General features: G+C 45.3%; 1 protein-coding gene and 1 long non-coding RNA gene across 2 annotated transcripts; one reads left to right on the top strand and one right to left on the bottom strand.

Moving 5' to 3' along the window:
- Window positions 1-22,449, top strand: LOC311585493. Its single transcript, XR_014775234.1, has 8 exons — window positions 1-85; window positions 946-1,202; window positions 9,033-9,391; window positions 11,951-12,061; window positions 13,730-14,064; window positions 18,058-19,168; window positions 19,997-20,074; window positions 20,167-22,449. It is a non-coding gene; the product is annotated as an uncharacterized lncRNA (long non-coding RNA).
- MEPE (matrix extracellular phosphoglycoprotein) lies at window positions 14,181-25,635 on the bottom strand. Its single transcript, XM_084760713.1, has 3 exons — window positions 25,323-25,635; window positions 23,441-23,508; window positions 14,181-15,481 (listed from the first exon to the last, which is right to left on the bottom strand). The coding sequence occupies exons 1-3, from the start codon at window positions 25,330-25,332 to the stop codon at window positions 14,258-14,260; spliced, it is 1,302 nt and encodes a 433-aa protein (XP_084616839.1). The 5' UTR covers window positions 25,333-25,635; the 3' UTR covers window positions 14,181-14,257.
- Window positions 25,636-27,844: the final 2,209 nt, after the last annotated feature.

Here is a 27,844-nt window from a genome sequence, read left to right as displayed (position 1 = left end):
AGATTGCACGGCTTTGATCTCTTTTTCCCAAGTGTGCTGTGACACCAGCTGCTTCAAACTCCTGCTGCCTCAACTTCCCTGAGTGGTAAGCTCCACCCTCTACTGTGGTGCAAACCAAACAGAACCCTTCGGTCCCTAGGTTACTCTTGTCACGTATTTTGTGACTGCAGCTTTTACAAATAACTCTAGAGTTCATATGTCAGAGAGGTGTGAGGTTTTTGTATTAAGAGAACAAATGTCCCATTTTAGATAGTAAGAAACGCCATGTCAGCTGTGGACACCCACCTCACCACGATCAGTTTTCCAACTTAAAGAATGAGGTCGTAGCCACAAGTCTGAAACGCCTTTGAGTGCTTCTCTGCTTCTGTAAGTGACCTCTGAGCACTGGAAAGTGAGTGAGGGGGAGCAGACAGAAAAACGGTGAGGTAATGGTCTAGGGCAGGCGACCACTTCCCAGAGGTAGTTTGGAAATACTCCAGTTAAAAATAAATAATGCTTTCTGTAAGTTTCTTTCACAACCCTGTTGTAAGTTCTCCAGTGTGTTTATAACTTTGTCAGCGAATTCCATTTTCACCCTAACTGGAAAACCTTTCACCTTAGGCTCTCTTTGAGGGGAAAAAAAATTTAGCTCTACTTTCAAACTTCTCCCTTTATGAGTTTCTCTCTCCTTTGTGAGACGTTTCATAGAGATTCCAACTGGTCTAGCTACTCATGACTTTTAAATGTCTGTCCCTCAGGGTCATTCCAAAATTGCACTGGACTAGATCTCCATGTTTGAAGCAAAGTTGAGATGGTATCCATATAACTGAGGCGGTTGGTGGCGGGAGAACTTCATGGGCATTAAAGACAAGCTGTTGTTTAAAGTGTTTCCAAGACACCTTGCCTTAAAGCTTGTTCTACTTTGGGAAGAAGTCTCTCAAGAATTCCACACTTTTTCTTTTTCAGCAACTATGATGTAAGAAAAAAAATTGATGTATTGTGACTAGAGACGAACGGATTAGAAATAGGGAAACGTCGCTGTAATACTCTGACCGCAGGCAAGAGGCAGATTTGAGCCACATCGCGAAGTCCCCTTGCCCGAGGGAGATCAGAAGCGCATGCGCATTGAAAGCCTAAAGCCGAACTCAAGGCAGCTTCTCACAGAGGCGGCACTCACAAGCCCCTCCACCGTGCTTCCGCATTTTGATCATTTCGGTGCACAGGTAAGTTCTGCTGGGCCAGTCAGTTCCACACACAGCGCTATCGTAGCAAGACATAGAGGAACGAGCCGGTTCCCATACAGGGAGAAATGACTGGGTTTTGAAGCAACTTTGGGAATTTGAGAAACTCAGGGCCAGGGCTAGTAATGCCTCTGTAAATCACCACACACTGCTCCAGCATCACACGCTAGGAATATAAATTAACCACAGGCTGTCTAATAACCGATATTTTTGTGAATGTCTGTTGAATAAGACGTGGCAGCCACAGGAAGCAAAGGAAATGATGTGAGGCAGAGTGGGTGGGTAGGGTGGGTACTAGTTTGCCCGCTGTTTCTGGGAACGTTTGTATACAGTAGCCTTTATGGTGTTTGCTGAAACCCACCCACAGAAGAAATGTTCTTTTCTGTTTAAATTTGAGTGGGAAACCAGCTGACATCTCCGGGACTTCCTGGTCTGCTTCTCCAAGCCCGGAAGAGGCTCTATCCCACCTCCAAACACTGCTCTGCCTCTGACATACTACTTTGTTGGTCTGAAAAGTACATTCCTTTTTTAAGAAAAATCTCCTTATCCTTTCATAAAAAGAAAACATGTAGTAGAAAAGTAGATTTCTATTGCAGGAAAGGAGAGTGAAGAGCAGTGAGGCTGGCCCTCCGTGTGCTTGCGAGCTGCACAGGGCTGGCTGCAGAGGTCTGAGGACTCCAGACAGATCCCCACTTGTTCCTTCTTTGTAGCTGAGAGTTAAAGTGCCTTAATTTAAAAAGAAATTAAAATATATATATATATATATATATATATATATATATATATATATATATATAATCTAAATATTAACTATTGCAACATCCTTTGAGAGTTTCGCCCATGAAGTGGCCATCCCAATGTAGTATTGTAAACGTAGTTGTGGCTGCTCTATAGGAGTTCCTTTATGAAGAACCATGAAATTCTTCTGTCACAGGTTCAAGGCCTGTCAATAGAGTAAAATCTTATCCCCCCTCAAAAAAGCAGAAAAACAAACAAACAACGGTGGATACACATAGCCCTCCCTCGATGCCTTTATTTTAAATTGACACATAATAAATAATTTTACGTAGTCATAGGTATCAAGCATGGCTTATCAGTACATTTTCAAAGAGTAATAATCAGTCATATCAGAGAGATTGACCCCCCCCCCCAGGGAGTTATTATTAGTAGATGTTAACAATTTTCAAAATTATCTCTGCGGGCCAGTCTGAAATGATGCCTCGGCTTACCTCGCGGTCCTCTGGAGCATTAGCACCTCCTGCCCAGCGCCATCCACCAGCCCCCCTCTCTCCCCAGTCCCCTCCCAGGCCCTGGAAGCCGCCGTTGTACTATCTGTGTTTCAAGACCAGCTTTCCAGCTTCTGCATATTATAATAAGATTGTGCAGAACTTTTATTTCTGTTCATAAATTATTTAGCACAGTTCTTATATTAATATATTAACAACATAAGATAACTTTCCAGTTCCATCCACGGGTTTGTGGATGACACAATGCTGTTTCATGGCTGCATAATGTTTTCCGTTGGCTCGTCTAAGGACGGTGCAGTTGGCTCATGTCTTGGCTACTGAGAGTAATGCTGCAGTGAGCGTGCGAGTGCATAACTGTCTCAGCACACTGACTTCAGATCCTTTGCTACATGGCCGGTCGTAGGCTCCCTGGGTCACGTGGCAGCTCGGTTTCTAGTTGTTTGATGAAGTTGTTTTCCACAAAGGCTATTCTGCCTTACAGTCTCAGCAATGGTGTGAGAATTCGCCTCTCTATACTTTTGCTAGCATTTGTTTCTCTCTCTGTCTCTCTCTCTGTCTCTCTCTCTGTCTCTCTGTCTCTCTCTCTCTGTCTGTCTCTCTCTCTGTGTCTGTCTCTCTCTCCTCTCTCTCTCTCTCTCTCTCTCTCTGTCTCTCTCTCTGTCTCTCTGTCTCTCTCTCTGTCTGTCTCTCTCTCTGTGTCTGTCTCTCTCTCCTCTCTCTCTCTCTCTCTCTCTCTCTCTCTCTCTCTCTCTCTCTGTCTCTCTCTGTCTCTCTCTGTCTCTCCTCTCTCTCTGTCTCTCTCTCTGTCTCTCTCTCTGTCTCTCTGTCTCTCTCTCTCTCTCTCTGTCTCTCTGTCTCTCTCTCTCTCTCTCTGTCTCTCTCTCTCTGTCTCTCTCTCTCTCCCCCTCTCTCTCTGTCTCTCTCTGTCTCTCTCTCTGTCTCTGTCTCCCTCTCTCTCCCCCTCTCTCTCTGTCTCTCTCTGTCTCTGTCTCTGTCTCTCTCTCTCTCTCTCTCTCTCTCTGTTCCTGAATTTGTAGGCTCTTATCTTTTTGTCAGATTTATACACTTCACCCACTTTTTCTCCAATATCTTTTCAGTTCTGTCCTTTTTCCCCCCACCCCTGAAGCTAAAATGACACAAATATTAGAACTCTTGCTGTACCTCACAGGCCCCTGGGGAGCTTCCTTTATTATTGCTTGGGCTTTTTATTGGTTTTCATTGCTTTACATGTTTTTAAGGTGATTTCTCTCTGCTCAGACTTCATAATTTCTCCCACTTTATTTTCCAGTTTCACAGTTCTTTCCTCGAGCCCCTTCGTTCTCTTTGTCCCCTGTGTTTTCACGTTCTTCAGCACCATTTTTCAGTTCTGGCATTGCCGTGTGGATCTCGTTTCTGGACTGAGCCTGTCCACATGTCACCACGTGGCTTGTGTTCGTCACTTCTTGCCGAAGCTCTTTTACATTTTCCCCACCATGGTCTCCTGGGAAACCCTAACATTCTACACATCAGCGCTGATGCATAGCACTTGCTGCTCCCAATCAATTAGAGCCCTGTCTCTTCATGTGATGGCGGCAGCTTTTCATGAGAGCTGTGGTTACATGTTCCAGAACATGTTTTGAGACTGTGACTTAATTGTGTGTGTGGTATATGTATGTGTTTGTGCGTGTGTAGTATATGTATGTGTGTGGTATATGTGTGTGTGTGGTATATGTGTGTGTGGTATATGTGTGTGTGTGGTATATGTATGTGTGAGGTATATGTGTGTGTGTGGTATATGTATGTGTGTGGTATATGTGTGTGTTTGTGGTATATATGTGTGTTTGTGATATGTATGTGTGTGGTATATGTGTTTGTGATATGTATGTGTGTGGTATATGTGTTTGTGGTATATGTATGTATGTGGTATATGTGTGTGTTTATGGTATATGTATGTGTGTGGTATATGTATGTGTGTGTGTGGTATATGTATGTATGTGGTATATGTGTGTGTTTGTGTGGTATATGTATGTGTGTGGTATATGTATGTGTGTGGTGTATGTATGTGTGTGGTATATGTGTGTGTTTGTGGTATATATGTGTGTTTGTGATATGTATGTGTGTGGTATATGTGTGTGTTTGTGGTATATGTATGTGTGTGGTATATGTATGTGTGTGTGTGTGGTATATGTATGTGTGTGGTATATGTGTGTGTGTGTGGTATATGTGTGTGTGTGGTATATGTATGTGTGTGGTATATGTGTGTGTTTGTGATATGTATGTGTGTGGTATATGTGTTTGTGGTATATGTATGTATGTGGTATATGTGTGTGTTTATGGTATATGTATGTGTGTGGTATATGTATGTGTGTGTGTGTGGTATATGTATGTATGTGGTATATGTGTGTGTTTGTGTGGTATATGTATGTGTGTGGTATATGTATGTGTGTGGTATATGTGTGTGTTTGTGGTATATATGTGTGTTTGTGATATGTATGTGTGTGGTATATGTATGTGTGTGTGTGTGGTATATGTATGTATGTGGTATATGTATGTGTGTGGTATATGTATGTGTGTGTGTGGTATATGTGTGTGTGTGGTATATGTATGTGTGTGTGTGTGGTATATGTATGTGTGTGGTATATGTATGTGTGTGTGTGTGGTATATGTGTGTGTGTGGTATATGTATGTGTGTGGTATATGTGTGTGTGTGTGTGTGGTATATGTATGTGTGTGGTATATGTGTGTGTGTGTGGTATATGTATGTGTGTGGTATATGTGTGTGTGCATGCATATGAGCATGCATGTGAGTCCACACACAGCTCTTCAGCTGCACTGCGCATTATTCTCTGAGACAGGGTCTCTCATTGGATCCAGAACTGATCATGTTATGGTCATTGCCCAGTGAACTCTGAAGCTCCATCTGTCTCTACGTCCCCTGTGCTGGGCTTATAGCTCTACTTCCTCTGTGCTGGGCTTATAGGCACACACTAGCGTACATGTCTTCTTATTTGAATTCTTGGAACCTGATCCCAGGTCCTCATGGCTGCATGGCCATCAGTTTCCCAACAGAAGCATCTTCCCAGATGCCCCACATCCAATTTAACTTCTGTTTTGGGTGGCTTTCAGTGGTATTGCTCTGTAGGGGAGGTATAGACGCCTACACTCCCTGCTAGCACTGCCTTGGCATCCATGTGTGAGCATGTGTGTGGTTGTGGGGTGAGCTCCTTCTTCTCCAGACAGGGTTGCCATTTCTGGCTCCCAATTGTCCCCACTGTCACCACCCCTCCTGCTACTGCAGCAGGCCTTGCCAGGTGTGGGTGGAGTCCAGGCTCCCCACGTGTTCTCCACTGATGCCACACCGACAGCTGTTTGGCGGGGATGAGAAGCTCAGCCACATTCTTAGCCCTTTGGCACAACCTTGGCACTGGTGGTGATGGGCTTGGGACACCTGTATGGTTTCTTGAGGGTGGAGAGTCTAGACTTCCCTCAGCATTGGTCTGCAGAGGTGGGCCACTTTCCTCTGTGGTGTCTGACAGCAGTGGAATGGTTATTGCCTAAAGTTTCCAGTCTTGCCCGGCTGTCCCTTTCCTGTTTTCTTGGGTAATGGGTGTAAGATTTTGCTGGCTTTTCAGTTTTATTTCATTTTTGTCTGTAATTGCTGACGCATTAGGAGATTCTTTAGCCTCAAATCTGGGATCTATATAGGAAAAGGAGAAAACTCACATTATCTACCAACTGTCGTTCTTTGGTTTTTAAGGTCCTGGCCAATAATTCCATTCACTTGGAGGTTGCTTTTTGGTTGTTTTAAATATGTCCAGGCATTTTAATTTCAACCTCTCCAGGAGTAAAAGTCATCTATAGCTCATTAAATCCATATCAATCACATTTTAATATTATCTCGGGGCTAATCTGACTTTATCATTTTCTAGCAGTACTGGTACCACAGACGCAGGGCGTGCTGAGAGCTCAGGGTGTAGACAGTAAGAAGGCGTCTCTCTCTCAGAAGGATAACAGAGGCCAACTCAAGCTGCACTCAAAAGACACTGACTGACAGATTAGCTTGAGGCAGCACAATGAGCCAACGCCAATGCGCCATAAGGCGCTGCCCCCGCTGGCTTCTAGCTGTTGAAGATTCCTGCAGACAACTGAGAGCCACAGTAAGGAAGCATCTATATCCTGAACGGTGGGAATGACACATAACACACAGGACCACAAGACTAGAGCTCAGAAGCATGGGGATGAAGGAGCAGTAGGAAGTCCAACAATTCCATCTTGCTTCAGAACGCATACGTTATCGCCAGCAAATGTGTTAGTTTGAACCAAAACATCCCCATGCACGTGTTTTCTGTTAGCCTAGATGGTTTGTTTCTCTGCACATAGTGAGCCGTAACCTAACTTGGTAAGCAAACAGGTGGCAGCCGACTCTCACAGCAACGATCACAGTTGCTGAAGGTGGTTGAGCCAGGCAGCTGTTGGCCCCAGCTCAGACACAGCTGTTGGCGCAGTTGGGCTGAGTCAGCCTGCTTCCTGCGCGTCACTGCCTCTTCTCCGTATAAAGCCAACCAGCAAACATTGCAGTGTGAGGTCGCTTCAAACCATTTCCGAGTTGTCACTGACCTGACGCCAGAGCTGCAAATAAAACCAGCCAGGATTTGCAAAGTCAAATTTGCCTTTATTTTCTCTCTTGGTCATTTTAAAAGTGGAAATTAAATAGAATTAAGAGAATCTGGCATTAGTTGAAGCTGAATCTAGGGCCAAGCCTTGGCATAGGCATCAAAACATAGAATTCTTGTAGATGTCAAGAAGTCTAGGGGCTGCAGTGTTGGCTCAGTGGTTAAAAACAAGTAATTCCATGGCAGAGGAGCCGAGTCTGGGTCCCAGCACTCATGTGGAAGGCTCAAAACACCCTCTTTTGGACTCAGCAGGCGAATGCACTCTTTCTTACACAGACCCCTCCCCCTATACACATAATTATAAAATAAAAATACACTAAAAACACTTAATACAAACCAGGATTATTAACAAGAGCAGGCAAATTAGAGGAAGTAACGATCACTGTGTGGTGCCAAACCCTATCTGGAACCCTGGGCCTCACCAGCAGAAGATGACACGGGTAGCTGAAGGTCACGTGAAGGGTGACAGGAAACCGCGTAAGCACATGAGAAGGGAAGAAAGAGAGTGACTCACTGGGCCCAGCACCAGGCACACAGACACCCCTGTAGGAATACGTATGTGGGCCGGAGAGACGCCTTGCGGTCAGGAGCACTAGGCGTGCTTGCAGAGGACCCAGGATCCACGTCGTGGCTCACAACACATGTAACTCTAGTTTTAGGGGATGCAGCATTTTATTCTGACCTCCATGGCTTCCGCACAAACATGGTACGCATACGGACACTCAGGCACGCATATATACGCAAGTAAAATAAAAAATATTTTTAAAAGAGTAAGTATGAAAATAGTAGAAAAATTGGGAGCAATTGGGGATAAAACAAGGTGCTTCTGGGCCAGATGACTCTCAGTTCCCTTAAAGAGCCCATGGGTCTGGTGATGGGTGGGCGGGGTCTGGTGATGGGTGGGCGGGGTCTGGTGATGGGTGAGGGCGGAGGAGGTGAGCACAGCAGACTTGGTTTTAGTGAGATCCAGACATTAGTAAGAAAGAAAAGAGATATTTTCAATTAAGATAAATCCCATCATTATGTAAGGAAACAGAAACTCGGGGCTTCGTAAGGTGTAGGAACCAGGTCCGACTAGGCTGCCTGCCTGTCTTGCTGTTTCATGTCCTGTTTCTAGCAGCTTCCGTGTTGGTTAGCTAGCCATGTTTACTGCTCTGAGAACGCACCCCTCCCCTCCTCGGAACTTTTCCTCCTGTGCGCAATTACGTCTTGAGGGATTTCACCTGCGAGTGGCATTCCTGTTTTGCTGCCTATAAGAAGGCTCCTTGAACACTGAATAAAGGTTGTTGAAGCTGCTGCTGCTCTCTTAGCATGAAGGACCCACTGTGTTATTGTGTGTGTATGAGTTAAATCCGCAGTCCCTCGCCCTTGACTCGGTACCGCGGTGGCGCAGGCACCACAGTAAGTAAAGGTGTATGAAGGAGAGCTAGGCGGCTTTCCAAGGGTGGTTGGTGTTCTGAGGAAAGAGCTCTTGTTTCTGGTTTTTGACGTCCGAAGACAATGAGATTTGGGAATTATAAAGAGAGCCACGCGGGCCGGGCGGTGGTGGCGCACGCCTGTAATCCCAGCACTCAGGAGACCGCGGCAAGTGAATCACTGTGAGTTGGAGGCCAACCTGGTCTATGAAGGGAGTCCAGGACAGCCAAGGCTACACAGGGAAACTCTGTCTCACCTCACTTGGCCTTTTCTGTGTTCCCTCAAGTCCACAGCCTCTTTCTCTTTAAGAGTGTGTGTGTGTGTGTGTGTGTGTGTGTGTGTGTGTAAATATATAGATAGAACCTGTTAGTTCATTTAGAGCTGCTCTTGTCTATATGCTTTAAGGGCTGACACTTGGTGAGGCACCCGGAACTGAACCTGTTGCGCTTTCCCAAACCAATGTGACCTGTAACTTCTGTTCTTAACACTTGTCCCAGTGCCGACAGGTAAGTGTGGCTCTCGCCCTCACAGAAGAAACTGTTCTGCAGACAGAGACAACAACAGCAAGCGAGGGTCAAAACACAGAGAGCAGCAAGGGCTGACTGCGGACTGACTGGCAGCCCCAGCTGACACTTCTAAGCACACCCCTATAGCTAAGGCCCAGAGAGCATCTCGGAAGAAGACCAGGGATTCTTCTGTGAGATTGCGACTTCTACACGTGACAGGGACGCTACAGCCACGGAATCGCAACAGCGCAGCTGCCCCAACAGGACACGAACAATGGCTGCACCAGTCGACATGCCAACATGGAAGGGGGGAAAACTATGAGACCCCACCCTCGGATGAAGAGCTACAGGTAACCACGGACTGCTGAGAGGGAGAATCGGTATTCAGGGAATGAGTGTGTTTATATTTTTAAGAATTGATTATCTATAATGAGATAATGCTCCACATTTCATTGTAACTGAGGATAAAACTCTCAGTTTATTTCAGAATACTACTTTAAAAACCAGTGAGTTTGCCACCTAGCGACTGCCCCCCAGTGGTCAGCTTTGGAACTTCTGGGCGACTTCTTGCATTCGTGAGCCAGCATGCACACTGTTATTCCCTGGACAGCGTCCTGAGTGATGGGATTTCCAGGTCAACCAAAAAACTGGAAGCTTCGCGTGGGAGCACAGGGTTTGGGTTTTTCGTCTTGTTTTGTTTATAACTAGAGGGCTTCATTCGGGTGATTTACCTGGACCAAGTTGGCCACCAAGGTCTGCGGCCTGAGTAAGAGGCAGGGGTGTGTCAGGAAGCAGCTTCATGCAATCCTCCACGAGGGATGAAGGCTCGTGTACCAATGAGCCTAACGCTGTAAGCTGAAAATACCATAAATCAGGATGAGCTTGACTTACTGAATGTACACCACAGCCTGTAGTTGAGCAAAGCTATTAGCATAAGGCATATTGTACAAGAAAGTAATATAAGAGGTTGCCAAAAAGAATAGAAAGGTCTGATACTGTTCTTACAATACATGTGAGTAGAAGTTATACAAAGGACTAGGAAACAATGTAATAATATAATTTTCCTTTGTAATTTTTGTTTTTATATATTTACCTTTTAAATCTTTTACCATTTACATATGTTTACTTTACTGTTTTTTATATATTTACCTTCATAATTTCACTTTAATGGTCAGAAACATTATTTTATAGAATAAATACATGTCAACAGACCAAAGTCTTATTTTCCTAGCTTTTCAGTAAGTCCTAGCTTAACAAGCAAGAATAGGCTGAAATCACAAAGCTCCTTCATTCGCTCCGGGCTCTGAGAAAGCCTTGCACCATGTCCAAGAGTTAGAAAGGGACTCTGTTCCCGTGGTGCGTGTGGTCTTGGGACCAGGGGAGATTTCGCGTGTGCATACTCGAACTTGAGTCCATGTGTTGCCTGTTTTGAAGTCTGGCAGTGACTGGGGCACTCAGAGCTTTGAGCAGTGTAAAGCAGGAAGTGTGGCCGCCATCTGCACATGACTCCATTCCCAGGGTGAACACCACCTTAGCTCCTGCTTGTCTTCCAGGGTCACATGGTGTGGAGGAGCCACTTGGGCTATCGTGTCTGAAGGACCGTTCAGTACTCGCCCAACAGTGCGTCACTGCTTTGGTAACTGACGGGTCTTTTTGCACAGAGTTGTGAGCTAAGGAAGACACACATACACTCCCCACAATGCCTGCTGCACAAGAGCCCACGCAGGGCCACCATGACCTGTGTCCTTCAGTCTCTTCTATTTTTTATTGGTGTGAGGTCTCCATAGGTCAGCCCTTTCCATCAGAGACTGAGATATCCCCCACAGCACCAGGTTAGTAAGAAGTCTGGAACTGCTCATGGGCCTCCCAGAGACACAGAAAAGGGGTTTGGTAGTCACCGGAAAAGACACCCAAGGTACTGATTTCAAATTTGACATGTAGCTGTAGTCAATTGAGAAACCCATTACGAATGAAAACAACAGATTCCCTATTCATGGCCTTATACCATAAACATCATCATAAACATCCTGGAATATAAACATCATTCCAAGATTGGCGCCACACACCCCCATCAGAAGCAACTCTGCCAGTGGCTGCTTGATTTAATAGAACTCTTCAGCCACAGCTTCCAGCCTCCTCTCTCTGACCCCTTGTCCTAAGAAAATAATCTTAAAATGACTTAATATCTGTTACTAATCCATTAGTAACCTAATCTATAAAAGTTTAACAGCCATGCTTCTAAGCACGGGACAGTATGGTAAACTACCCCACGCTTTAAAGCACTGTCTGTTGAGAGGCAGCATCTGCTGGCAGCTCTTGTCCTTTCCTACCCAGAGTCCCTGTGGCTAAGGTGAGCAAGTCTCCCACATCCTGCTCACCACTGCTGCTGCCTCCTAGTCCTCATGCTGAAGTCATCTTTCTTAAACTCTAAAATGCATGCTATGTGACCGAAGGCCACCAACTACAAAGCTCTTATTTACCTGTAGATGTGGTCTGTCTAAATGTGTAACTTTTGTTTGTCTGTTTTTTTGAGACTGGGTTTCTCTGTGTAGCCTTGGCTATCCTAGACTCGTTTTGTCATCTGGGCTGGCTTCGAACTCAGAGAGATCCGACTTCCTCTGCCTCCCTGGGTGCTGGGATTACAGGCGTGTGCCACAAGTGCCCAGCTTAAATATGTAATTTTTTAAAAAGGATCGTTAGTATTGAACTAATGATCTCTGACTTATCCTGTGTGCGTGCACATGCATGTGTATATGCATGAGTGCATGACTGTCATGTATATGCACGCTCCTTGTTGTGGGATGTACGCATGTATTAGGGAAGGTGTGCATTCACATGGGTGTGTGTGAGTGGGTTAGAGGTTAACTTTGTGTGCCTTCCTCAGTTGTTCTCCATCTTCTATTTTTAAGACAATCTCCCACTGAACTTGGAGTTCACCAATAAATCCATGCTGGCTGGCCAATGAGCTCAGGGGATTCGCTTGTCTTGACTCCACCCACTAAGAAACTGGGCAGGATCAGGTAAGTCCTCTGTGGTTGACTGAGCACCCAGTGCGCAGCCCTCAGGCAGAGATGTGACAGGCCCAGATGCTCTGGGCTAGAAATGGGCAGTTTTTCTTTTTGGGCACAAGGTGGCAGGCTGCATCTTCTTTTTCCATCCCTCCAAAGGCAGCTAGGAGAGGCTGAAATTGTCCATTTTGGAGACCTATCTATATTTATTCATCTTTTATTTTTATAATTTATTCAGATTACATCCCCTCACTTGTATCTTCCTATTACTCCCGCCCCCCACTCGCCCTCCCTCTTTTTCCCTATTCCCCTTCCCTAGACCTCTGACAGAAGGGGACCTCCTCCCCCACCAAACGGCCACAGCCTATCAGGTCTCATGCAGATAGTCTACTTCCCCTTCCTCTATAGCCAACGGACAGCTCATCCTCCACGGTTGTGGGGAGCGCAAGGGACTGCCTCTGACATGAACTCTGGTATCCTCTGATCTGATCATTTCCCCCTGGCTGGGAAGCCTGGTGACACTCAGAGTCAATATTTATTTTTAAATGGAGATGATGCTAGAAAAAGCACAGCCTGCCTGTGTGATGGGGGAGAGTCCTGTGACTGTAGCTCTGGAGTTGTACCAGCATCTCCAAGTGTGCATTCAAGAACAGCTCAGTGTCTGTGAGACTTTCCTTCTTTCCCTTATAGAGCAGATATAAGCCTTGCCAGGGTTTTGAACAGCTGTCCATGAGTGCTCAAACATAGTGAGAGGGAACATTCTAACAGGGTGATTGAGGTGGGCACCTGCATCCTAGAAGACAGACAGGACAGATGGCCTTTAGTTCCCTCACCTGTGAGGACCTGAGGCCGAATTTGTTTTCTCCATCTACTTAAAGTTTATCTTGCTCTCAAGAGTTTCTACGCACTCAGACCATTCTGGTGTAAAAGATACTGGGATGGTTTCAATGTATTCACTTACAATTTAAATTTGGCTACAATTTTTCTATTTGATTGCTTTCAGTGTAGTGCCTCCCCCCCCCCACGCTAATTTTTTATTTAAAAAAAAAAACAGCAAGAATCAGCTGAGTGTGGTGGCCCTCACCTCTAATCCCGGCACTCAGGGGAAGCAGAGGCAGGGGGATCGCTGTGAGTTCAAGGCCCACATTTCTTTATGTAGCTTCTCTTCGAGGCCCTCATTTAGGTGAGTGCTGATAAGAGGCCTATATTAGTAACGAATCAAAGCAGGCATCTGTTTCAGCACTGCGCTGACGCCTGAGGTAAGGCAAGCCTGTCATCTGGCTGAGGAGAAGAATGCTGGGAGCAGGGAGCTGATGGGGCTGACTCTGTGGCCTCCCCGTTCTCATTCTGTTTTTCCCTTGTGGATGCACACTGGGTACCACACACTCAGACTGCATGGTCATGCTAAGCCAAGGAGAAGGTACAAGAAAAAAAGGGACTGAGAGCCAGCGAAGTCCATTTCTCTTGCCCCGGGACAAAAACCTTCCACAGCAGAAGATGGAGATCTTATCTCCAGACCATCTTAGCTGGGATCAGTGCCAAACAGAGGGGGAGAGAAACAGAGCTGGGAACACTTTGGGAGTAGCCAGTGGATACCATCTGTTGAACCAGGTTCTTGTCTGGCCCTCTCCTTGGTGCTGCCCCTATCTCCCATGGCACTTTCTCTGTCCTCTTCTCCAGATGGAGACAGAACCAGCTAAACTGATCAACACCGCAGAGACTTGTTTTGGAAAAAAACAAAAACAAAACTTGCGCCACCAGACACTGTAAATGCACAACAAAGGAAAAAGCAGAGGTGGCCAGGAAACCCCTAACAGAGCAGAGTGAGACAGCCTGTCCAGGGGACCAGGTTCTCACACCTTACCTCTCTGCTGGAGGCGGATTAGCCTGTTAACTCCACCGCCAACAGGCTCCTGTGGATCATTTGCAGACCATCACAGAGAAAGCATATTTATTTTCATGTCTGAAGAGCAAACAACGCATCAAGGCACTCGAGACATTCACAGACTATTTTGGTGTGTCCCCTATTCAAAGTATTACCTACTATGCAAATTCTTATGAAATTTTTTATTTTAAAAAAACATTTGAATTTTGAATAGAGCTTCTTATCATAACCATTAAAACAGCACAGTGTCCCAGAGGGGACCAGGTGTGTTAGCTCTTTGTCTTCGGGACCAGAGCAGAGGACTGGGTTCAAATTCCTGGGGACTAGTCACCCTCACTCTCACTCGAACTGTCGCTGGATGACTCGCTGCTGTCTCCCTGGCGGGTGCTAAAGCGCCTGTGGGAATGGGGCCTCCGGGAGCCTCTCCACTGTGACATCCCTTTATTCCGTGTGGAGTTATTTAGCCCATGAGGTACATAACGGTTCTCTCTGCTGTGTGCTGTTAGAATCCTCTCACTGTGGGAAACCTTAGAAGGGTCTCCTTCGCTTTTAACCTCTTTACCAAGACCGTGGGAAGGAACTGGAAATCTTTGGTTTTCTACTTGGTTCCTTTTGGGTTCTTCTCCATCTTTCCTAGAACTGCCTCTGCCACTCTTGGGGATTTCGTTGTGACTGCCGCCCCCTTTCACCTTCTCTTTGGAGGGCACTCTCGGGTAGTGGAATTCTACTTTCCCTTGATGCGCATTTTGGCTGCCCGCATCGATTCTATTTCCTTCTTTTCCAGGGAGCTCCCTAAAATTTGTGCTGCCCGTGATTTCATTGCCGCCCTCCACAAGGCTCACACCAGCAGCACCCGCCCCTTGCGCAGTTTTGTCTCTGGGTGCAGCGGCATTGCCGCCGTGACCTTCTCTCCCTGGGATCTCGTTAGAACCCGGTCTGCTCCTGTGTGGGTTAACAATCTCAGCTTTGCGGGAGTCTGAGAGCCCCGCGTGGTGACTAGCTGAGCTTTCTGGACCTGGCCCAACAGCGCCTCCTTTGCTGGGAATGCGTATAGCATGCTGCCCGTCTCCACTGAAAGGAGGGATGTCGTTATCCCCCCTTGCTTGAGAATCTGGGGAACCGCTACCCTCAAAGTTGCTGGGGATCTCTCTGGTTTGGGGGAGATGCTTTGGGTAGTGAGCGCTTCGTCGGGTCCGATGGGTACCTTCGCTCTTTGCTGAGCTGTTTGGGGATGGTAGATATTTCCGCTGATTCTCTGCACCCTTTAAGCCGTTTTTAGCATCGTTGATGGGGTCTGCTGGAATCACGTTTAGAACACTCTTAGGTTTCTTCTCTTCGTCCCTGTCCCTCGGTAGTTTCGTCCCCGTGTCTGGTCTCTTTACAGCCTGCGTGATACTTGCTTTGAGGGCAGCGCTGTACCTTTCCTGGGCAGGCAGGTTAAGGAGGGTGTCTCCCTCCTCTCTTCCTTTACCCTCCATGGGCTCAGGGTACACGGATGCCCTGTGGATGCTGCCTTTGTCGCTGGTTCTGCAGTCTTCACTCAGCGCCTGTGGATTTACAGAAAGATTCGGGGTTTTACTACACAAGTCTCTTTTTCTCGGGGTAATGGTTTCTTTCCGCGTTGACTCGTGATTTTTTTCTCTTGTCACAGTAGTAACTGTCTCTGCCTTTTTCCTCTTTCTAAAGTAAATTTTTTTTTTACTGTAAAGTGATTAGTTTATGTTAAAATGTAAAATTCTGGCTGCTCATAAAGAGTATTTGAAACTTATATTCAATGAAAAGGCCACAACCCAACAAGGGGGGACTTAGAGGGAAGGAGGTTTCATGGGAAAATAAGAATGAAGTAGATTTGATGGCCAAGTGAGATCCAACTATTCAGAAGCAAAGCAGTGAGACTAAGCAGCAGAATCAACACATTTTTTGACACACTTCAATGTGCTACCTTTCCTTGAGCAAGTTAATACCTTGGTTATGATAATTAAAGACTATCATGGGTGAAAGATGAAAGATGAGTAGATTAATGTTCCTATACAGAGAAAAAACAATCAGCTGGACACGTCCACCTTCACGACAGACGTGTAAGGACGACTGCACAGATGCTAAGCAGCTCGGGCGAGCCAGGGCCTCGGTGAGCTGTGCGACATGAGGCAACATACAAACTGGCCAAATGTTCTTACCCTTATTGTTTTTATATGTGTGAGTGTCTTGCCTGTCTGTGTGTCTGTGCACTGTGTGTGTGTGATGCACACAGAGGCCAAAGAGATCATCAAACACCTTGATTGTGAGTCACTGTGTGGGAGAGCGCCCTCTGAGAGAGCAGCAAGGCTTCTCTCCGGGCTACAAACGGTTCCAAGCCCCTCACTCCAGTGTTCACTAAAGCAATTGTGGTACGGGAGGGCTCAGGGGTCCCACCAGCTGCCAACCCTCTTTGGGCTGGAGGAGCTGGGGAGGCATGTGACCTGGGGAGGCATGTGACCTAGGGATGCTACTTTGCTTCTTTGAGCATCATTTTTCACTACAAAAATACGAAAATACACACATTTCGGGATTTTAAATGCAAGTAAGGCATCTAGCACAGTGCCTCTCCTTAACCAAGCTCTGTATAAATGATGGCAGCTGTCAATCATGCAGGGCTCTTGTGAGGCCCTTGGTGGAATGTTAGCTTGCTTCCCTGCATATGACAGCAACATCCTTTTCCTCATAGGATACACGGCTGCCCTCCTAGTCTCGAGATGTCATTGAGCTGTATGTTGCAGCAGCATACTGTGGACTCTTCCTTGACTCCTTTGGCTGCAGGTTCTGGAACCTATGGCCTCCTATCGTGTGTTGTCTAAGATAGAGTATTGACATCCCCAGTGTGTGTGTGTGTGTGTGTGTGTGTGTGTGTGTGTGTGTGTGTGTGTGTGTGTTGAGCAGATAGAGCCTGCGTGTGTCAATATCCATGCAACCAGACAACCTGTGAGATCTTGGCCTCACCATCCACTGTGTGAGTTCTGGTGACAGAGCTCAGGCATCTGGTTTGGTGGCCACTGCTGAGCCATCTTACTGTGCCCTTCTGCCTCTGCTTGCTTTAGGATGTGCCTTGTTGGGTGTCTGGAGCTGTGTAGCTTTTGGTTCTGCTCACATGGGAAGTGCAGAGAGGAAGCACAGCAGAGTCCCCTTCTAGTCAGCCAGAACTTGTGCTGTGAAGTCCCCGAAGTCCCTTTATGTTTTAATAGTGAGGCACAATTAGAAACAGTTTACATATTGGAATAATGATGCCGTTACTCACTAAGTTTTATAGCTCCAAGCTTATTCTGAAGATAGGATTTTGTTACGAGGAAACAAAAGGGCCCTGTACTGATTTACTTCTGACTAGAAAGTATTCTAAATACTTAGTTTAAGCCTGAGTTTCAGGAAGCTTGCCTCGGGCACTGGCATTTATTTACCTCAAGCCTGTTAAGACATTTTGAGCTAGACAGATTAGAAAAATCAGCATATAAATTAAATTTAAAAAATATTTTTTCTTGCTACTCTTAGAGGAAACCTTGTGCCACTTTTGGTGTTTCTATTAGTTTTCTATTATTAATTTTTTTAAGGAAGGAAGCATGCTTACTAATGACCAGTGTGTACTTAATTAGAAGGGTAAATAAACTGTTTTGTTTAGAAAAGTAGGAGGGCATGCTTTAATTTTGCCGTAAGACAGTCAGCCATTTGTTTGAGAAAATATTAAAAGTACAAAAAGTTTCCTGTCCTGCATGTGCTGAGGGAAGTGACCGCCAGTCCATCCTTGACTGTTTGAGGGCCCTGAGTCAGTTGGCTGCCCTGTCTTCCTTCCTGGCCTAAGTCCCTAGCATTTTCTCCCTGGAGAGCACCCCTGCCCGCCCACTCCTGCATTCTCAGTCCTGTCAGCTCCCCCAAACCTGGCTCACAGTTTCCAGTGTGTACCATCCTCTGAACACCACCCTGGGACTGATTTCTTCCTACTCCCAGCCGCTAATGTGTAATTATTTGGGGGGGGGCACTCACAGGACACTTTCCACATCCTGTCTTGGCTCCTCTGTATCTCTTTTCAATTTTTAAGTTCTGAGAAAGAATTGCATTTCCTCAGTTGTTTCAGCTGGCATTTTATCTTCCTCAGCAGGAAGCACCAGAAGCACATACATCACAGGAAAACCAAGGTGACCTAACTTTGACAGATGACAGAATGCTGCAGCCTTGGAGGCAGAAACAGAGCTCTATAGGAGAACTCTTACTTCCATGGGGAATGTAATCTAGGAAAGTAAATAGTTCCTTATTTGGAGATATTTTAAGCTCTTTGGGCAATGATTCTGCAAGAAGCCACCAAGTGAAAAGAATTCTTGTCACCCCAGTGACAAGGGCTGCATTCCTTCTCTTCAATGTGAGTGGACAATGGATGACGTCATCCATGGGATGAGTTTACAATACAGAGAAGTGTCACTTTTTAGCACAGGATGGCCTGCCATAGTAACTTTGCTCCCCTGGAAGTTCCTGTATATGGTAGAATATGCTCAGAAACCCTCCTTGTGAAATACGGTGCTACTGAGGCACAGCGAAATGACAGTTACAGTCCCCCAAAGTCCACCGAAGCCAAGTAAACCAGAACATGGTTTGAGCCAAAGCACTGGATGGGGATAAGGAAGATTCTGGAATACAGAGTCGCAGAACAGTGACTTCAGGACCTGAGTGTGGGGAAGGGAAGAAAGATGGCATCCACAGCTAGAGACACCAGACCACTTTGTCTCCTCCGGTTTCCCGCAGCCAGTTAAGACTGTCAGGTGAAAGGAGTCTTCTCAAAGCCAATCACCTTTGTGCCACGTTCAGTGTGGACATGTTTTTCAAGGCTACCTTTAAAGAGTATGCACATACCCATTCCATTATATTAAGGTAGGTTTTTTTTCTCTCTTAAGAAAATTTCTAGACTTCTTTCTAATGCTACAGGATATTTTTGAACTTGAGAGAAGTTCTGCCTCTGACAATTGGTGGTACTCCTTCTAAACACAAGAGGGCGCTGTCGTCCACCCCAGAGGACAGCCACCTACCGGGATCTCTTCTGTACTCCTCTTGGAATGTATTTTCCTGCATGTTACTGCCACTTGTTTGTCATCCATGATGTGTCAATCTTACTACCGTCTGTCAGTGGAACTGCAACGTGAGGGGCTCTTTCCCGAGTAGAATGGAAGGGGCATCTGAAGGAAGGCGGGCTTTACCATGGCTAAGGCAAATGCCACCAGGTGAATCTTCCGGCTTTTATTATTTTTTTTAATTTATTCATATTACATCTCAGTTGTTATCCCATCCCTTGTATCCTCCCATTCCTCCCTCCCTCCCGCTTCCCCCCTACTCCCCTCCCCTATGTCTGTGTCTGAGGGGGACCTCCTCCCCCTGTATATGCTCATAGGGTGTCAAGTCTCTCCTTGGTGACCTATTATCCTTCCTCTGAGTGCCACCAGGCGTCTCCATCCAAGGGACATGGTCAAATATGGGGCACCAGAGTTTGTGTGAAAGTCAGATCTCCTCCTCCCCTTCACGGTGGAGAATGTCCTGTCCATCGGCTAGTCTGGGTAGGGGTTTGAAGTTTACTGCCTATTATTTTCCTTGGCTGTTGCCATAGTTTGCAGAGGACCCCAGGGAATCTTCCGGCTTTTAAATTTGCCGTTTGGACCTTTGTAACTTTCAGCTGAGATCCAGACCACAGAACTGGGATTTCCAAGAGAAGCCATGGTATAAATAAGCTGTAATTTGGTGACACTCAAATCTGATAGTATTTGCTTAACTTTCTTAATACACACAGAAAACTAATTCCATGTGAACCCGATTCTCCGTTAAAGTCTCTACCAGCCCCTTTTCTTGCAGCTGTCCGTTTGCGTTAGTACGATGCAGCACACACACACACACACACACACACACACACACACAGAACAGTGTGCGGGAATAACAATGTCCCATGTCCTGACTTGTCCTTCTGAGAGCTGTGTAGCAAACCACTGTTTGATTTGACAGATGGAATCACACTGAAAAGAAGCCGTCACTATCTGGAATTTTCCCCCTGTCTGTTGCAGGCATTATAACGAACTAGAGCGTGTCACCGTTCCACTGGATACTATGCACTTCTGGCCTGCGCACCCAAGAACATTTCGGTAGTTAAATTTTTCTCTTGCTGTTTTTTTTTAACAGTTAAAATAGTTATTTGAGAGGAATAATTCTGTTTGCTCTCTGTTTCTCCACACAGCCTGGCCTAGTTTTCCCTCTGTGGTTGACATGTCGGCAAGGAAACAGGGAACTCAATTTCATCAAATAGAACATTCTTTCATTCATTTCTTCAAACAACAAATATTTCATTTCTTTTTCTTTCACTGGATTGTATTAATGTGGAAAATCATTCTGGCAGAAAGAAGATTGGGCCCACTTTTCCTTAAATATTTGTTAGGAAAAAAAAGAAACCATTTCCTCCCCACCAGATGGCAATGCCATCTCTATGAGAGAATCAGTTTCCAGCATAGAGAAGTGTCCCTGAGGCATGGAGGGGAAAAGGCAGCCATGGTGTTCCACTTTAGGAGTATTAGCCATTGGAATCCATGGAAAAGAAGCATTCATTTGCAAGCCTGGGGTGTTAAGTATGAGTGCCACAAGCCAGAGTTCAGGGTGCTTGGTGACAGTGTAAGTTGGCAGCTATGCTGTGGTGTGACAGTGTGATGTGCTGGAGACACACAAGCACCAGCTGCTGCCTGCATGTCAAGGTGCTCTGCGATGCCTACTCATGTGGCGGATCTTCTGCCCAGGCAAGGAGAACGCACACGGCCGGTAGACCAGGCAGTCTCTCTGATCACTGTGGAAAGTGACACACCTACTGAGGCTTACCAAAATCCATAAAGGCCAGATACTGAGGAACAGACATAGGTAGCTGCTCAGGCCTTGTGAGTTGTCACACCAAATACAGGATCCTGGAGCAAGTCTTCTGGGTACAAAATGGTGCAACAATTCTTCAAATCTTAGTATTTTCATTTTCTTATTTCCTTTGGAAGCCTCTCGCTTATCTCTGACATGCAAGTAAAGGGAGCAAGTGAACGGTCTATGTTGTGTCATGTGTGTGCTAGAGTGGAACCAGGCTATGTGGTGTGACATGTCATGTGTATGCTAAAGTGGAACCAGGCTATGTGGTGTGTCATGTGTCATGTGTCATGTGTGTGATAGAGTGAAACCAGGCACCGTGATAGATCAGCCACAGAAGAGAGGGAAGTCCCAGGGGAAGGTTTAAAAAGAAATAACAAGCAGTCTGAGGACCACTGTGTGCCCCTGTCCTATGGCCCTAGAGCTATGGTTCTTAACCTGTGGGTCACGACCCCTTTGGGATCCAACTACTCTTTCCCAGGGGTCACCTAAGACCATCAGAAAACAATATTTATATTATGATTCTCAACAGTAGCAACAGTCTAGTTATGAGGAAGCAACAAAAATAATTTTATGGTTGGGGGTCAACACAACCTAAGGAAATGCATTAAAGAGTCAGTCGCTGCATTAGGGAGACTGGGAACCCCTGGCCCAAGGGTATTTTCCTGAGCAACACTCACAGGCATGGGTCTCTGTTTATCTAGCTCTAACTGAAAAAAAAAAACCTTCACAGAAATGTAAACTCAAGTAGGTAGTGAAAATATCCCATTCTTTGGACTCTAAGGATTTGTCTATTATTCTATTTCATTCTAGAAACAAACAACTGGTTTGTCGATAATGTCTTATATATTTAGGACAAAATATATTTTCAGAGAACTTCCTAGTTTGCAAAGGACTTTGGCATAAAAATTTCACTTGCTTACTCTGAGAACCACGTGAGATGAGCACTAGAGAAGAGAATGTCCACACAGACACAGAGGGTGTCCACACAGACGCAGCTGACGACGGGAGAAGAGAAAGACCCCAACCCAAATCGCCTGCTTCAGAATCCCAAAGACTGGAAGCAAAAACAAAAAAAACAAAAAACGGAAGTAGCTTTACTGGAAAGAATGTAAATACAGAGACATGCTCTTGAAGCTCCTTAAACCTTCAAGATACATCTCACAATTTTATTCTTCATCACATCTATTTATTATGTTAGTTCTTCCATGATTCTGTGGCTATGAATCTAAGCTGTTACCTCATTTTTACTAATATCAAAATAAGCTGAAGGAAAAAATATAGAAATAACACGGGTAGGTGTAAAATAGTAATGATGTGATAGCACAGATGTGTACTAACAGAGCAGGCACACACGCACACACACGTTTGTGTTACAGATATACTTGCTGACATAGGTTAACCCTGCATATAGTTCTTGGTGCATTGTATCTTAGATCAAAGCCTCCCTCGCTTGCATAAGATATTAATTAAATCGAGTACTCAATCTTCACCTATTCCCCCTGTAAAACTGTCTGAATCTGGGTTATAAGACACACACACACGACTTGCTATGCACCCATATCTATACCCACACGTCATGGTTACATAATAGAGGTGATTGTTAAAATGGAATGTACCTGTGAGAAAAGCTGGCAGCCTCTTCTGACTGGCGGTCACTGGCCCAGCACTTTACGGGAAGCTGGTGTTCCCCTGGGGTGCGCTGCTCTAAATAACTCGTCCTCAGTCGGCTGGACTGGGGTGGCCAGCAAGCCCCACTGACCACCACCCTGCTTCCGTGCGTGCCTGTATGGTCTGGCCTGGCTTCATGTGAATCGGGTGGGACCAGCCGGTTCACTCAGCACAGCACGCTACCACTGTGTGAGGATTGTGCGTGCAGCGTGTGGTGTGACTGTCAGTCTGCTTACCCGAATGCTCACCCACTTGCTCAGGACCTATATTTAAGCTCGGTCAGCACTGAATGAGTACTGGGCTTCTTAGTTCTCCAGCCCGGAAGGTTCCTCCGAGGGGCTAGGCTGTTGGTAAGACGATATCTAATTAGCCCCGGGTCTGAATGGCAGAAAACATTTCTGTAGTGTTCAGCCTTGTCACAGGGTAATTTGGTCACATCCTGCATATGCTCATCCGGGTGAGTCAGAAGACGAAAAGACAAAGGGGCAGTGGGAGCTTGATTTAGGTTAAGTTCATGGGTGTCGCTCCTGTTTCAGCCTTGCCAAAGAAGGGACCATCTTTGACAGGATCTTACTGTGCCAACATTCTGCCAGAACAGAGACATTCCAGCCCTCACGGCCCCATCCACGGGTTCAGTCAGCTCTACTCATGTCCCGTTCTTCAATGGTCTGCTAAAACGCTACCAGGCCCTTTTGATTCCGTGTGGTTTCACCCTTTGAGCGTAGCTCACTAATCTCAGCTGACTTGGACCACTGTGACCGGCTGGCTACTGGTTTTTTTCAAAAAAAAAAAAAATTCTGAAAAGACAACATGGCCCTATCGCACAGCTTACACACCGTTTGCAGCCTCCTGAGTTTAGCACTTCACACTTTAATGACCACTGCTTGGCAACTAGAGCGAGAAAGAGATTATGAGGCACATGAATGAGTTTGTAAAATGCTTACGGGTGCCGCCCAGGTCACACTGAAGAGGAGCAGTCCAACAGGCAGAGCCTGCATCTTCACAAGGCTCTCTGCAAAGAGAACAAGGATCAGTCTGAGAAGTGCCAGCTATGCAAGCAGACATGAACACACACACGCACATACATACACACACACACACACACGCACGCACACACATGCACACGCTCATGCACACACACACACACGCCCATGCACACATGCGAACATCCTTCCCACACCTGTTCATTTCCTTTTAATATATAGAATGATGCATCTTATATTACATTTTATAAAATTAGCATCTATATGAATATATGTAGTTTGCACAAATAGTTCGTTGTCAAGGGTTACTGTTTTAATCTATTTTCATGCAAAAATAAAAATCATCAACTGAAATTAATCTAGTAATTAATAGAATAGCTATAATAATAGAATAGAATAATAATAGAAAATAAGAAATAAGAAAAAAGAAAAATAATAGAATAATAATTACTAGAATAGTAGATATTAATTTTATAGACATAATTTTTTGCTCCACTGCTAACCTGACGTTTTGCCCTAGGAAAATATTATTAAATGCTTGCATAGTTAATAGTTACTGTAAGAAAACATACCATATCATGCCTGAATCATTAAGTGTGTCAGGATGGGAGAGACAAGGGTGAGGAACGGGATCTTATCAATTCCAGACTAGATAGACCCCCAACGTACATCATAGTCATTAGCAATATGTCTGAATTTGTCACTATGTAGGGGCCAGAAAACAAACCGCTGGAGCAATTCTTACTGTAACTGAAAATATTTACCAAGTATCATAATGAGCTACGCACCACTCTATGAGTTTTACAAGTCTATTTATTTCAGTCCTACCACAGCCTTAGGAGTAAGGCGGCTTCAGACCTGTTTTACAGACTAAGAAACAGACTCATGTCCCACAACATGACCCATAACTCATGAATATTAATAAGCAGAACTGGGTTTGGTATTCTGGCAACTTAGCTACAGAACTGGTGCTCCCAAGCAAGACTCTGTGTCACCCCGAGTAAGTTTCTGCTCTGGCATCTTAATAAATAAAAGCGAGTGCAGCCGACATGAAGAAGATCCCACTGCGTGGCAACCTTGATGATCTACTGTGTGGAGCGCTGGCGTTTACCTACGGGCCACAGCACACGTGTGGAGTGTGCCCAACGGACTGCCGAGACCCAGTAAGCTCAGCTAACTCAGCCCTTACGCTGAAAAGTTATCAGTATAGCTCCAGGCCCTAATCTGTTGGTCTTGAACATTAAATATTATACTGACACATAAACATAGAACAACCAATATGGAAATAATAATGTGATTTATTTGAAGGAAATGCTTTCAGTGAGGGGAGTAACTTAAATGTTCTTAACAGCATTTAAACATCAGAGTAATTGCTTTTACTCTGCAAACAATGTAATCAGGATATATCGTAAAATTGTAGGTTATAATCTTCTAACTCAATGTGATCTTAAAGATCTGAGTCTCAATTTTTGGCTTCTAAGTGCTGCAGACAAGGACAGTCTGTATCATTTATCAAACAGCTGGTAAATGCATCAGCAGAGACAGTGTTTGTAAACAAAGAGCTAGGACAGCTGCCCCTGCCCCTGGCTTGTAAAATGATGCAGTCCAAGTTACCAGGATCTTGGTAACACTGATGGCTCACAGGCCACTTCAACCCATGAAGCTTAGTTGACGGCCTCCAGTGCGCGCCAGCACCCTACCTCTCCTATAGAGCAAAGCACTGAATTCAGACAAGTTTGCAATTTGCACTTAATTCCAACATCATACCCAGTATGGTGAAAACCTAAGCAAGCTCTTAGGCTAGGAAGCAACTCTCTATGAGGAGGCATAAGAGACTAATTACCTGGTGTCATTCACCTTCGGGAAGGCTTGGTTTCTTCAGACTGGACAGTCTCTGGACATTTGCTGAAATTTAAAGTTTGTTAGAGGCCCCAATGGCCAATCAGCATGGCCCACTCAGTACCGGCACGGAGTCTGTCACAAATGCCCACAGATGACCACAGGGGTATGGCAATTTTAATCTAAAAATGTTTTTTTGTGGTGGAAAGCTGCTATCAAATGTTCCAGAAAGTAGAATAAATAGAAAAATATAAATATCTCAGTTTAGACATTATGTTGAAAAATAATTAGAATTGATTTCAGAACTATTAACTATGACTGGGTGAGTGGCTTGTATTATTCAGAAGTAGAAAATATTTGTAAACAAAAATAAATGGAAAGTATTTTTTATTATTTTATTTAGAAAATTTATAACCTAAATCTGCATGTGATTCAGGCAGAGTTAACAATGATGTTCTGAATGCCTACTTATGCGGCAGGCATTGGAGAAGCCTCAGTGAACGAAACAGAAGTAATCCTGCACTCTCCATCCAGTGCAGAGAATAGACAGCAGACTACACTGCATTAAATGGTGACATGGGTGAACTGTGAACAGTATTCACGGGGAGGTGTTGAGCATTGGGAGTAAGGACACTGGGCTGAAATTTCACACAGAGAGTGCTGGAATGGCCTCACTGAGAATGTGACATTTTAGTGAAGGCTTTGATGCGGATTACCTGTGTGTGTGTGTGTGTGTGTGTGTGTGTGTGTGTGTGTGTGTGTGTGTGTATGTGTTGCTCCAAAATTCCTATCCTGCAGCTAGAACTCCCGTGTCAGGCAGAGCTCTTCGAGTCCAAGCCATCGGGTGAGAACCTTCAAAAGTGAGATTAACAGATTCAGGAAGTCTGAAGGAATGGACCTTGATCCTTTTGTGTCCTACCCGTCTGTCGTGTGAACACACAGCTCGCATCCCCACCCACCACAGCCGCCACACCCTGGAGGGTGAAGTAACAGGCTCCATCTTGGAAGGTGGGATAGTTATCATCCGCTGAACAGTGAACCTTCCAGTCCCCTATGTTAAACTTCCCAGCCTCAAAAGCCACAAGATGTTAAAACAGTGGGCTGTCAACTTGTGTTCTCTTTAAGTTATGTCTGGGGTATTCGGTTACAGTAGGTAGGGTAAGACACAATCACAGCCACGTGACTTAGGACAACGTGGCTTCTCTTGGCCCAGAATTGCTCTGCTCGGCCTCAGGCTAACTCAGCATCTGCTCTAATCTTCTGACTCTTTCTCATTCTCTGGCTCATTCTGCCTTCACCTGAGTTCTCTCTCTGCAACCCGTCTCTCTGTTACTGTCCTGGTAAAACTGCCTCTTAAGTAGCTTCCCTTTCCTCTCTCTTTTTGTGAGAGTTGGGCTTATCCTATTCCATCAAATCTTCTCTGCCTTGTCACATTTTCTTCCACTCCGTTAGACCTCATTTTCAAACATGGGTGCTTTTTTCTACAAACTAACTTTAACTTCAGTTGGAATTGAAGGCATGTACCACCATGCCTGGGCCTAAGCTTTTCTTTACCTGATGTTTGCTCTATACCAGGCTGCCCTTGAACTCAGATCTGTTTGCCTCTGTCTCCTGGATTAAAGGCTATAGCCTGATCACACAGACCTAGATCTTTGGATATGATCTCTTGCCAGAACAGCCGCGTTCTGAGTTAACATTCCTCTGCGCTGAGTTTACTCAACCTCCTTTTCTCCATCCAAGTGTTATTCTAACAAATTTAATCCTTGTAAGAACTCTGATATATTGTTATTATCACCATAGATTTAGTGATGAGGCGCTTTCTTTAGTCATTTTCTTATTCTTTTTTCTTTTTTGGGTTTTTCGAGACAGGGTTTCTCTGTGTAGCCTTGACTGTGCTGGACTCACTTTGTAGATCAGGCTGGCCTCGAACTCACAGAGATCCACCTGCCTCTGCCTCCTGAGTTCTGGAATTACATGCCAGCTTTTAGTTGTTTTCTTAAGGTCACGTAACCAACAAATAGAAAAACCAGGAGTAGCATAGGCAGTTTGGCTCATTAAGGCAATGCTCTAATTTGACATGTATGCCAGTATGAAAGTTACCAAATTCTGACAGGTGCTTTGCCTCCACTGCCCACTCTGTCTTACCTGTTGTTCCTGTTATAACCAACAGTCTGGGCCCAGGTGGATGGGCATGCTTCTGTCTCCGCCCCATCCCCTGTTGGCTTTCTTACCAAGTCTTCTATGACTGAGCTAATGGAAGCACAAACGCAGAGAGAAGACACGGCCAAGTTTAAGGAGCTGCAGGGCGTGTCTCTCCAGACCTCACACACACCCAGGCTTTCAGTGAGTGCCATCAGGGCTGAGGATCTGGGTGACAAGGAACAAAGCCAATAAGGAAATGGAAGTCAAAGACAGAAAGGCAACGAGCAAAAGCAAAGCTAAACACAAGCAGTGGGCAGAAAAGAGAAAGAAAGGGAAAAAAGATGAAAGTGCTCGTTTGGAACTTTAAAAGTCCTATTAAACCAA

Source organism: Acomys minous (genome assembly GCF_964271855.1).
Source record: "Acomys minous genome assembly, chromosome: 15".
NCBI lineage: Eukaryota > Metazoa > Chordata > Mammalia > Rodentia > Muridae > Acomys > Acomys minous.
This window is presented reverse-complemented; position numbering and strand designations above follow the sequence as displayed.

What these genes read in the sequence shown, in the direction of transcription:
- MEPE (XM_084760713.1), bottom strand. An exon ending in GTGTGACCTGGGCGGCACCC is followed by an intron (nt 15,482 to 23,440) that starts GTAAGCATTTTA and finishes GTAAATCCACAG; the next exon opens with GCGCTGAGTGAAGACTGCAG.